The sequence below is a fragment of the Marmota marmota genome, unplaced genomic scaffold (genome assembly GCF_001458135.2).
Source record: "Marmota marmota marmota unplaced genomic scaffold, marMar, whole genome shotgun sequence".
Taxonomy (NCBI): domain Eukaryota; kingdom Metazoa; phylum Chordata; class Mammalia; order Rodentia; family Sciuridae; genus Marmota; species Marmota marmota.
In genome coordinates, this window is record NW_026000207.1 from 1,219,394 (window position 1) to 1,232,149 (window position 12,756).

Sequence of the window (12,756 nt, forward strand, 5' to 3'; positions counted from 1 at the left end):
TGGTGGTGTGTGTCTGGTGGCGTGCGCCTGGAGTGGTGGTGTGCCTTCGGAGTGCGCGAGTGCATGGGCGTCGTGGGACCATGAGGGTGTGCGGGTCTGCGTGGTCACGCGTGTGTGCCGCGTCGCAGGCCTGCGTGGCACGAGTCTGCTTGCACGCCTGCACGACGGTGTTGCTTCTGTGAGTGCGCGTGCGTGCCGGCTAGGCTGAGGTCGCTCACGTCCAGACCGCACGGCCTTGTTGGCGGTCAGCCCCCAAGAAAGCACGGCGCCGCGGAGCGACCCGAGCCCCACTACAGCCCCAAGACAGCTCGACTCCTCCAAACACAACCTCGGACCCAGCTCCCGACCCAAGAGACAGACTCTCCCACCCTCACAACAGCCCCGACCCACCCATGACAGCCCCCAGGACAGCCTTGAACCTGAGGGTGGCCCCCAGGGTAGCCCCCGGCCCTAGGAAGGCCCCTGTGGACAGCCCCCCAGTCTTGAGGACAGGCTCCCCTACGCCCCCCGCCCTGAGGAAAGCCCACTGTCCCTCAGGAAGGCACCAGGCCGAGGACGGCCTGGCCTGAGGATGGCCCCCAGGACAGCTTCGGGCCCCAAGGACAGCCCCCAGCCCTAGGACGGCCCCTGTGGACAGCTCCCGGACCCAAGGACAGCCCCAGACCGAGAGGACGGCCCCCGTGGACAGCTCCGGCCAAAAGGACAGCCCCCCGAGCCCAAGGACAGCCCCCAGCCCAAGGCACAGCCCCGTGGACAGTTCCCGGCCCCAAGGACAGCCCCCTGCCCGAGGACGGCCCCCGTGGCTGGGCGCGGCGGGAACGGGTGGCGGCGTGTCCGGACCGCCGCCCTGCTTGTGTCTGCTGAACGCCGCGGCGGGCGAGGGCTGCAGCCAGCCAGTGCCGCGCCGTGTTAGGGACCCCGGCCTCCCCCGACGCGACTAGCCGCTCACAGGCGTTTCTGAGCCGCGGGACGACTCGGTCCCCTGATGTCCCTGGACACCAGGAGAGAGAAGAGACTGAGGAGACGGGGACCGGCCCAAGGAGGACGTGGTGCTTCCTCCAGGACAGGCAGCCTGGCCGGGTCAGGAGGGATCTAGGAGCAGGAAGGTCGGGTCTGGGAACCGCCAGTCTGGTGGGGGATGGAGGAAGTCTTCCAGGACGCTGGACAGATCAGTTGGGGACCAAAGAGGCCAGTTATCCCCTTTCCCTGATGGGGGCACAAGAAGATGATTTGGGGGGAGACTGAGGATACTTTGGGGAGCATGGAGCTGGGAGTCCTCAGGAAATGTTCTGGCTAGGCAGGACTCCTATGAAGTGCTGTGGGTGAGGGGCTTGGATGGGCTTGGGGCTCTGCAGTGGCTGTGCTCCAGTGCAGGGAGCCGCCCCTGAGGGGCAGACAGGGGATGCTGTCCAAGGGTCTGCGTTCAGAGGATGACTTGAAGTTCCAGGATGTCCGTCTGCAGATGGGCTGTGTGCATGTCTGTGCCTGCATGTGTGTGGAGGGATCTGGGCACTCACGGACAGGTCCAGCTTGAGCAAGTGGGTTCTCAGTCTCCCTGGAGTGTATGTCAGGATGTATGTGTCTGTGTGCCCAGGTGTGCCCGGTCATTATCTGAAAATGTGTGTCCAACAGTCTGGGACTCCCCTAAGTTTGAAGCTGTGTTTGCACATGTGTGAGGGTCTGCCAGTGGGTCTCAATGTCTTTTTAAAAGGACCTGTGGGGCAATGGGAAGTGCCTGTGAGTTTGTCAAAGTCAGCCGCGAGTCGGAGATTGCACAGTCTGGGGAGGCTCATGTGAGGGAGTGCATGGCCTTCGTGCCAAGCCTAGCCCTTGACCTGTAACCACCTGGCCATGGGTCCCTGGCCATGGGTCCCTGATCTCAGTATGAAGCTGTGTGACCTACACATCTTTTTCTTCAACAGCAATTTGCTTTTCTCTGGTGACTAGATGGGGTGGGTTGGAGGACAATCATGTGAGACCCAGGTGAAGACCTCAGTGACGGGGACATGGTGCAGGGAAGCTGGGGACAGAGTGGAGGAAGAGACCCCTTGACTCTCAGCCCTGCTAACAATGAAAGTGAAGCCAGCCGTTCCTCTGCCTTTCTCTGCTGTAGGCACTGTGAATTCCTTGACAGGCATGCAGACGTTCAGTCTTCATATTTAGTCATTTTTGTTCTCATTTCTATGGAGTGGAAAGCTAAAGTATGTATAGAGGGTTAAGTGACCAACCCAGTATTCAGATCACTGAGCAAAGTATAGAGCACCTACTTTAATTTGAATTTCAGACAAACAAAAATTTCTTTTTAGTAACTATCAAATATTGCATATATAGGACATACCTCTACTTAAAAGTAACTTATTAAATACATTTTAAAAATCGTTCTTTTGCATAGGTGTGTCCCAGGCAGTAACAGGGATATACCTACCCTTGAAAACTATGCATCTTTAATCTGAAAGTTGTTTTCAGTGTGGACCTTCTATTTTTATTTACATAATCTGGCAACTCAGTCCCAGAGGTCTCTCATCTAGTGAGTGGTAGGCTGGGAACCATCCCCCTTCCCTTCCACACAGACCTTGCCACCCGTGATGATGGTGGCAGAGCACTCCCATCTGAGCTTTCCAACACCCAGCTTTGCTGCAGGACTGCTCCTCCCCCAAGCAGAGCATCAGGGGCCACATGGCCTGCCCCTTCCATCCTCATGGTGGTCCTGCGGAGTCATATAACACCCCGCTTCAGAGTGGGAGGCACCCAGGCAAATGTAGCAGGGTCATTTGCCCTAGGTCCACGTGAAGAACCTGATCAGCCCCTTTTCCTTTATCATAGTAAAATACCTACAGTCGATGATACAGCAAAGAGGCTCATTTTGGCCCAGAGTTAGGGAGGGGGACATCCCAAAAGCATGGTGCACCTCTTGGGAGGCCCCCTTGGCTGCATGGATCATGTTTGGAATGCCTGTGTGTCTCTGTGTGGTCTCTCTCCCTCCCCTTGAAAAGGGCTCAATCTTAGGGGCTCCAACCTAATGACCTAATCTTCTAATCACTTCCCAAAGGACTCATCATTAAACACTATGGTCAGCTTAAGTTTCTACTCTCTTGATATAATTACCCTAAGACTTTGAGGCTCAAAATCCTGCATGAGGGCTGGGGCTGGGGCTCAGTGGGAGAGCACTTGCCTAGCACATGTGAAGCACTAGGTTTGATCCTCAGCACCACACAAAAATAAATAAATAAAATAAAGGTATTGTGCAAAAAAAAAAAATATCCTGCATGAGTTTGGGGAGGACAAACCACATTCTAAACATAGCAGGAACAGAACTGGGTCTGAAGTTGAGCCTCTTAAGTCTGCACTGTCTTGTTCTGAGCTACTATGTTGTCTGTCACTTTAGTTTCTTAAGTCTGTTTTGTTTGTTTGCTTGTGGCTCCAGGAATCTAACCCAGGGTCCTGTGAATGCTTGACAAGAGCTCTACCACTGAGCACACCCTAACCAACATCATCATTGTAGAACAGGGTCAGAAAGACAGGAATTTGAATGCTCACTAGGAGCTGCCTTCACTGAGCACTGGCTATATTCTAGGCACTAGAGGATGATTTGATGTGCAGTAAAATGAGTTTCCCCTTCAGAGCCAGATTACATGCATAATTGTCAGCTTAATAACAATCTGAGAGTCTCCAAAGATAATGGCATTTGTTTGGGAATTGCAGCACATTGCAGAAGGAAGGCATATGCCACAGTAACTTGTGGACATATTAAAGGTTGAAGCAAGGGGAATTTTTATAAGCAGAAAAGGGAGAACTTTACATGAGCTACTTGGATACAGAGTGCCCTGGTCAGAGACCTGAGGTGAGAGTTGGAGGAGGTGCCATTGTGAGCAAGTGTTCTGTCCAGAGCATCTTAGGATGTTAAAGATAAACTTGGTTATGGGATTCTGTGCATTTGGGCAAGGCTTGCAATGCATGGGGTATGTGTACAGCAAGAGGAAACTTCTTGTGGGCTTTAGAAAGTCCTCTAGAAAGTACTTACCTCAGTACTTCGCTGGCCACGGCCTTGAAGAGTTCTCGGTAACTTACTGGCTCTCATTCTGTCTGAGTCTGACAAGAATTACTTCATCTGGGTGTCAGCAGCATTCACACATTTTTTCCACCTTTTGCTTAGAGAGAAGAGACCCTCTCCAAGTCCCAGGCCCTGCAGTCCATGATCCTGTCTCTGCCAAGTGCTCTCCACAAATCAGCTGGTTGATTTTCTAGGGGGAGGCCCTGCTGACACCTAGAAGACTTGGGGAGGTGACATCTTCTGCCTGAGGGCCCCAGCTGCTGAGTGAGTGTAGAGTTCCAGCTCAGGCCACCTGCTCCTCAGCCCTCTTCCCAGGAGCTCTGCCTGCGGTGCACAAAATGCCACGTCAGCGTCGTGGCTGCGTCAAAGACAAGGAGACCTCAGATGACAGAGGTGAGAGCCTGGGGAAGTGGGCAGGCCTGGGAAGGGCTTCCAAGGCATGCTGAGCCCACCTGGCCTCCAAGCCAGTCTTCCCTCTGGCTTCCCCTGGGGGTGGAAAGGGTCAGAGGCTCTCCTAGGTGGAACCCCAAGGCATTCCGGTCATAGGGATGAGTCCTGGTACTTCCTTTGGGGTGTGTCTTGGGAGCTGAGGTCATCAGGACCCTCACTGTGGCCTAGTGGCCCTGCCTGAGCTAGACTCACATCCTGCTGTCTGGCCAGGGGTTGCAGGGCAGCAGGTTGGAGATGCTGGAAGCCAACTAGAGGAGATGGGGTGCAGAGGTCAGGCAGGAGGTGACCTGGGCTCAGTCCCGTGAGTCTTGCTGGTGGGTTGGCCCACAAAGAGGGCCGCTGAGCTCGCTGTGATGCAGATTCATACAAAGTTCAAAAACAGCCCAGACAGGTCAATCACCTGTGTGCCTTTGATCCACTGTTCCCTCATGGTTGTGTCTCACTTGATGGCAACACATCAAACACAAGAAGTCAGTATGAGAAGGGTGTGTGCAAGATCGCTGTCGTTTTATCACATTTACAGCATGATGTAACCGTTATCGCTACCAGAGAGAACTGTTTCTTCAGCACAAAGTTCTCCCTATCCCATCAAAGCCTCCCCGACCGGTGCCCACCTGACTCCCTGTCCTGTCAGAGCCACGCCCACCCCTACCCACCTGAGCTCCCTGTCCAGTCATAGCCACGCCCACCCTGCCCACCTGACTTCCTGTCCTGTCAGAGCCACACCCACCCTGCCCACCTGAGCTCCCTGTCTAACCCTAACCCTAACCCACCCCTGCCCACCATCAATTACTCCTCTGTTCTCCCTCTGAATTTCGTCATTTAAAGAATGTTCAATGGGAGCTTTTCAGTCTGCGACCTTTTGAGGTCTTCCTTTTTTTTTTTTTGCTCTGCACAGTGTGCTTGAGACCTGTCTTAGCTCTGTTGCACATAAACACTTCATTCATTCCTCTTTATTGCTGGCTAGTAGTGTTCAAAACAAAACTGCAAGTCTGACATGGTGGCACACTCCTGTAATCTCAGCTATTCAGGAGGCAGAGGCAGGAGGATCAAGGTCGAGGCCAGCCTCAGCAACTTAATGAGACCTGTCCCAAAATAAAAAATGAAAAGGACTAGGGAGGTGACTCAGTGGTAAAGCACCCCTGGGGTCAATCCCTAGTACCAGAAAAAAACAAATTTTTTTTCCAACAGATTTCAGTGGCTCTTATTGGCCAATTAGAATTGGGTAGCATCTCATGTAAAGACTCAGGTTCTCTGATGAAGGGAGCAGTGGAAAACCACTTTACAGGCTGAAAAGGTGAAGAAGCAGAAAGGGAACAAAGTAAACCACTTTGTTCTTTTCAAAGCTGCTTTACTTTCGGGAAAGCAGAGAGATTTCCTTGTCAATCTGGTTGGGTAAGGGGCCCCTCTGGTGAGCTGCTGCTAATGTCCTGGTGTGGGGAAAGCGGCTTGTTTGGAAGTTGGGCTTGATTTCAACACATCCAGCGTGAGTGCCTCGGTTCTGTTTGGTTGGGTCTGTTGGACCTCCACGGAAGCTTAGTCCACACACCTGGTTCCCAGGAAGCGTTCCCCACGGCCAGTGGACCCCAGTGGGCTTCCTTTCGAGGCTGCTGGAGTGGGCTCAGGTTCTCCCTGCTGGGGGTGAAGGTGCGCATCTCTAGGCTGCCGTGTGGACACTTTCATCTCTCTGGGATGATCCCCAGGATGGTGACCCATCATTGGTCGCTTAGCCAAAGGAGGGTCACGTGGCATGTTGCCGTGCTACAGAACCTGAGACTGATTTCGTGAAGATGTTCAGAAAATTGTCACTTCCTCTGGGCCAGAAAGGATGCTCCTGGGTGGCTGCCCCTCTACCTGCCCCTCCCAGGCAGAGGTGCCATAAAACACAGGAGATCTTCAAAACTGACCCATTATGCCACCCCGGCGGCCCGGGTGCCTTTCCCCAGTCACCCTCTGACTCCATCACCCACATCTCCCTCAGGCTCACAGGATCCAGGCCCTGGAGCCTTTCTTGGCCTTAAATCACCCGACTCAAGCCTTTGCACATGCTGTCCCCACTCTAGAATGGGAGATGGAGAAACTCAGGGGAGTGAGGAGGCACAGGGAAGTGAGATTCCAGGAGGTGAGGAGATTGTGGGAGGTGAGGAGATTCCAGGAGGTGGGAAGAGTCTTGGAGGTGGGGAGGGTGAACTCCTCCCCGATCCAACTCAGGGAGGCGGGGTATTTCTAGCTTTGTGGTCCTGAGGGCCAAGATCAAGGCCAAACTAACCCAGTTTGATTTCTGCTCTGGAAACCCTGTGCTAAGAACAATGTGTATGATTTAATCTGGGAACTAAATCTTCTTTTAACATTTTCAATCTCATGTTTTGATTGGAAAGTGTAAACAGATGTGTAGAGGTCTCTATCTCAGTGGGCATCTGGTTGCACAGGTCTCTGTGTGTCTCAGCTCCTTGGAATGATGCCCCTGAGAGGTGTCCGCTTCCCTGTATGTAAATCTTACCTAAACTCAGGCGAATGAATCATGAACTCTCCCTAAGGACACGCCTCTAAAAATGCTTAGGAGGAAATGAACTGCAGCCTGTGACCTGCTATGGACTGCACTAGACTCTAAGATGGATTGACAGAGGGCAGAGGAGACCTGACCACGTGGACGGCAGAATCTTAGTGGTGCAGTCAGGGGCATGGGGTTTCCTGGGCATTTCCTCCTTCCCGTCTGCCTTGCAGAGTCAAATGTTGTGATGAGGAGGGAAAAGATTGCACATGTGTTGACTTCACCGTCAAGGTCAAGAGTAACCCGGCCTCTGCTTCCTCACTCCCCAGAGGCAGTACCGTCCAGTTCCTGCAGGAAGCTCTGGGCACACACAAACAACTACACATGTGTGTCTGTTATCACATATTTATGAACAATTTTTTTCATACATGTGGCAGTTTAGCATGCATACCATTAGGGGCCTTGTTTTTGGTTTTTTTTGCTAGAGTTGCTATGAAAGGTATGCACCCAAGCGCAGAACCTGGTCCATCCACCTTGGCTCCTGTCACTTCTCTCATTGCTAAGGTTTTATGGGTGAGTTTTCCAGCCCTCAGATGCCAGGCTGGCCTCATGACTCTCCCCCTCCTCCTCCAGCCCTGTCTCCGAAGAGTCCGAGTCCTACCCCAACCAAGCTTTCCAAAAGGAAGGGAAGACTGCTGGCCACATCTCTACCAGCCTGGAGCAAGGTGAGCTGATTATTTCCTCAACGGCCAGAGGCCAGCTCTATTTGGAGAGGGCAGATATGTTTCTTGCCCTCTCTGCCCAGCTGAGACCCTGCTCTAGCTTGGTGGGCACTGCACCCAGAGGAGGGTGGTTTTCCTCTCTTCCCTGCCTCCGGTTTCCTAATTCCTGTCTCTGGTCAAATGCTACCTATCAGGCGGGGGACATAGCTCCGTGGTGGAGCCCTAGTCCAGTTTGGGTGACACCCTGGGTACATTCCCATCACTGCAGAACAAATCGGTCACTTAGTCCATCGCTCTCTACCCCTTATCATGCTTCAGTTCTTCAGAGGAAGGTTGCCACCTGACAGTGTGCTGTTATGTGTCCATCCGCTGCTGCCCCACTACACTGGGGAGGACAGGAATCTCATCTGTTGTTCACTGACAGAGCCCTGGCCTAGGAACGGCCGGGCTGGAGAGTGGGCGGAATGCACGGGGCAGCAGTGTGAATGCAGGGAGGGAAAGAGGATCAGTGGGTGGAGGCCGGCAGCTGCCCCCTCCTTTCTACACTCTTTTTTTAAAAAAAATTTTTTTAATATTTATTTTTAGTTTTCGGTGGACACAACATCTTTACTCCATTTTTTTATGTGGTGCTGAGGATCGAACCCAGCACCCCCAGCATCCCGCGCACGCCAGGCGAGTGCGCTACCACTTGAGCCACATCCCCAGCCCCTACACCCTTGATCTTTCCTTGTAGACTCCTGTCTGCCACCCATTTTGGGTGAAGCAGATCCTGTCCCTTCTCCTGGCATTCCTCTAGCCAATCAGAGCATACTATGCCCAGGACCACAGTGACTGGCTGAGCGCCAGGCATGTGACTCAGTCTTGGCCAAGGAGAATTGGCTCTGGGACTTGTGAGGGACTCCAGGATTGCCAAACAGGTGGAAATGCTACACTGATGGCCCTTATGGTGAATGAGAGGCTGGAAAGGAGATCCAGAGAGGCAGCCTCTCTTGTCACACCAGCACTACCTTCAGAAGCATCCCAAAGGACAGAAATGACTTTCCTGTTAGTGCCAGCAACACTCCTCCCACACAAACACAGAGAAAATATATGTGCATATTATGGAAATAATTTAAAACTCACAAGAAAAGTGCAACACTAGTAAGCGCACCTGGCTTCACCATCTGTTAATGTTTCTCCTATTGGCTTCGTCCTCTGCACTCTCTATCATGATACGTATATTACCTTCAGAACCATTGAGCACAGAGTGCACACAGCACCTGGCCCAAACACTTCTGTGTCTCCTAAGAGTCTTCTCCTACATAACCCCAGTACTGTTATAACCTTCATACGTTTAAAATTGGTACAATGCTTTTAATCAAAACTGCTCTCAACATCCCTGTCTTGAAAATGTGCTAAATGCCATCCACTTTTGCATCCTCTCTTCTCCACTGCAGGATTCTTTCTGTGGCAGTGTTGCAATTAGTGGTCATGAAGAAATCTCCTTTAGTCTAGAAAACCTTGTTGGCCATTTTTTGCCTCTGATGACACTGATATTTTTGAAGACTATAGAGTCACTGCTGCATTTGGGTCTGGGGGTGCATTTTTCTTTGAACTAGATTGATCTAATGCATTTGTGCCCAGAATACAGGCAGGCACAGGTAATGCTGTGCCTGCTTAGAGCCTCACATCCGGGTCTGCATGTGGCCTGTCAGTCATCGATGGTGGCTGCTCATTTTGATCCTGGTCAAGATAGTTTTCTATTTTCTCCACTGAATACTTTCCCGTTTTCCTCATTACACCTAATAGGCCATCAGTGAAGAGGCACCTTTAGATCAAGCCATAACCTAGGGGTAGGAAATATTCTGATTGGCCCATTGTGAATCACATGCCCACCATTTAACCAAGCAATAACGGGGGATGCCGGACCCTCATGGGCCCACCCTGGGCCATGTGCATGTCCCTGAAGTGGAAGGGGGTGGGTGTCTTTGCCTGTCCCACAAACCAAGAAAGGGAAGCATGGAGGAAGGCTGTGGCTCTCTCCTGGAAGCACCTTCCCTCCAGGGCCTTTTGGCAATGTGTGGACCTGTTTCGGTTGCCACACTTGAGGGGACATGCTACTGGCATCTAATGGGTGGAGGCCAGGGGTGCACCCACAGTGCTCAGTCAGAATGAACTGGCCCGAGTGGCCATGGAGCCATGGCTGAGGAACCCAGGGCTAGCGAAGGATGGTTCTGCAGAGGGAGAGGCACAGAGTAGAGACCCAAGTCTCCCATCCACTGATGCCCCCCCAGTTAGGGCCCAGCCCAGCGAAACCATGAGCCTAGACTCTCACCTTGGCCACTATCCACTGTGTGGTCTTGGGTTATTTCCCGAACTCCTCTGTGCCTCTCAGCTCCCTCATCTGTCAATGGGCTGGTCACAGTAGCCCATCACAGAGTTATTACAGGATAGAGAATGGATTGTGCAGTTCTTAGAATATGCCTATCATGTAAGTGTTTGCAGGTAAATGATGGGAAATTTTCCAGTTTTGGAAAATTGATCCTCTTTGAGCCCCATTTCTGATCACAATGAGTGTAGCGAGTTGTGGAAGTGTTCCTGCCTCTGTTTGTTTTTGCAAGTGGAGAAATAACAAAAGTAGCTGAGGACTCGTGAGCATGCATGTCAATTACGTAAAAGAGTACCACAATAACCCCTGAGGAGAGTACAGACAGAAATCAATAGACCTGCCTACCGTTTACCAAGTGGTGGCACTGAGGCAGATGCTTTATCTTGGAAAAGAAGTGGGCATATTTTTACAACAACGGATAGTTTCAACAACTCAGCTAAGGCGACAGCGTTAACTGGCAGCTAGCGAGTTTCCGGAACTTATCAAGGGACGAATGTTGTTGGGGCTCTTCCCTTACTGTCTAATCCCCTAGAGGCAGTACTGTTAGCTCTTCTTCCCATCCTGCAGATGTGGAAACAAGGCACAGGAAGCCGCCTGTCCAGGGATCCCAGCAGGATGTGGCCCGCTGACCTCCCTGCCTCTCCAGCCTCCTCCTGTCTTGAGCTCTCTGCCTGCTCCACCCTTCACCTCCTTCAGGGCCCACTGCTCTGCTCTGCCTCGCGGACTCCTCTGTCCCTGGAGACTCAGCTCGGCTGTCATCTTCTCTTTCAAGCCTTTTCAGAGTTCCCCAAAACGCGTGCACAGGTGTCCTCTGCGCTCCTGGGCATGCACCGCTCCTCCAGCATCAGCCACACTGCATCCAGGTGTCCCTGGGCTCTGTCCATCTCTCTGCTCCCTGCCCTGAACCGTGAGCCCAGGAAGGACACAGGTTTGGCTGCCGTCTTCTGAATTCAGGAGCTACATGGGTAGAATGAGTTGCTCTCCACTCAGGGATGGTCCCTGTGTGAACATCCAGGGCGGGGGGGGGGGCCAGTGACCACTGCATGGGGCTCACCACCGTGCTCCTTTGATCCTGTTTCTCTCCCTAGGAGGTCGAGGGGGGCTCACCCCATGTCAGTTCACATTCTGCCCCAAGTAAGTGGGGATATGGGAAAGCAAGGACAGCTTTGGTCCTTCTAAAGGCAAAGATGGATCTGTCACTTCTGCTTACACCCATTGGCTAGAATGTAGTCACAAGACCCTGTGGGATGCTGGGAAACGTAGTCTTTGGGCAGCCATGCATTCACCTATAACTTTTATTTTTAGAGCAAAGTCGTAGGCATGTTGTGTCCACCACAGCTCTAGTCTGTTAGGTTAACTTCTCCCCAGCACCTGGCAATGGTGAATACATGAGTAAACTGATCTCCAAGTCTGCATCAATCTCCCACTGCCTAGGATCACCCACATTTAAACAATACTTAGAATAATAGCAAGCACTGACCATGATACCCGTGCTTATCCACTCAATCCTCACAGTAATCCAGGAGGAGAGGTACTGTTGTTATCCCTGTGGAAGCACAGAGAGCTTGCATCACTTGCCGAAGGTCACACAGCTAATTAAGTGGCCAAACCAGGAGTGAAACCCAGGAAGTCTGGCTCCTGAGTCTGCTCCTAACCATCCTTGGTATCTACATCACCGATGGGGAAACTGGGAGTTTTCCAGATGGCCAAATGAAGACAGGCAGGAGTCTTCCAGGCATTGATGTTCCATAGCATGCATGCACTCACCTCCCAACCCCACAAGAACACTGGGAACATACCGCAGCAGTTGTCTCTTGACATGGCAGTGCTGCACAACAAACAACAGAAATTCAGGAACACCTACCAGAAGGGGTTGTTTAGGAGGCTCCTTCCTAGGAGCAGTCTGTGCACTCTGGGTGCCAGCTGGTCTAAGCTGGCTCTCCAAGGGCCTGGGGGACTTAGTGTGGCTCTACACATCTGGCCAGCTCCAACAGGCTGACCTGGGCATGTTCTTTCTCCTGGTAGCAGTAGAGGGGCAGTAAGAGTATTGCCAGTTACCAAAGTTTTTTTCAAGTTTCTGCATATATCACCCTTTACCAACATCCCACTGGCCAAAGCGAGTGCCATGGACGGGGGGTAGGGTGAGGAACAGGAGCCTGCTCACTGCCTACGGCCATGCAGGATTTGGCACACCTTTGCACATGCTCTCTGAGGCCAGGGGAGGGACCAGTCCCTGGGTGAAGAGCCGCAGGGCTTTGGTGTTACAGGAACCAGTGGTCTTCAAGGACATAGCCCTGTACTTCACCCAGAGTGAGTGGAAGCTGCTGAAGCCTGCGCAGAAGGCCCTGTACAAGGATGTGATGCTGGAGAACTACAGCAATTTGGCCTCCCTGGGTAAGGACGGCCTCCCCGCGCCCTCTCAAGGGCTCTGAGCTTTACAGAAGGCCCGGGCATGGCTCTGGCTTCCTCCTTTCCCGGCCCAGCTCGTGGTGGCACAGAGCTGCGGCCAGCCGGGTGCTCGCGTCCAACGCGCGGGCTGCAGGGAGGGCGAGTGTTGGCTTCTCTGTGATTGGAGCCGGCTGGAGTCACGTGACCGCAGCGGAGCCAATCCGAGTGGGCGGACGTCTCCCGCGGCTCTGCCCCGGAGCCCGCGCTCCAGGGATCCCGCCGAGGT

General features: G+C 52.7%; 1 protein-coding gene across 1 annotated transcript in view; it reads left to right on the forward strand.

Moving 5' to 3' along the window:
• Window positions 1-1,724: 1,724 nt before the first annotated feature.
• LOC107158836 (zinc finger protein ZFP2-like) overlaps window positions 1,725-12,756 on the forward strand; it is a 15,440-nt gene continuing 4,408 nt past the window's right edge. Inside the window, exons 1-3 of the mRNA XM_048791472.1 lie at window positions 1,725-1,837; window positions 7,626-7,717; window positions 12,264-12,476. Coding sequence (XP_048647429.1) covers window positions 1,725-1,837; window positions 7,626-7,717; window positions 12,264-12,476 — 418 coding nt within the window. The remainder of the gene's footprint in view (window positions 1,838-7,625; window positions 7,718-12,263; window positions 12,477-12,756) is intronic.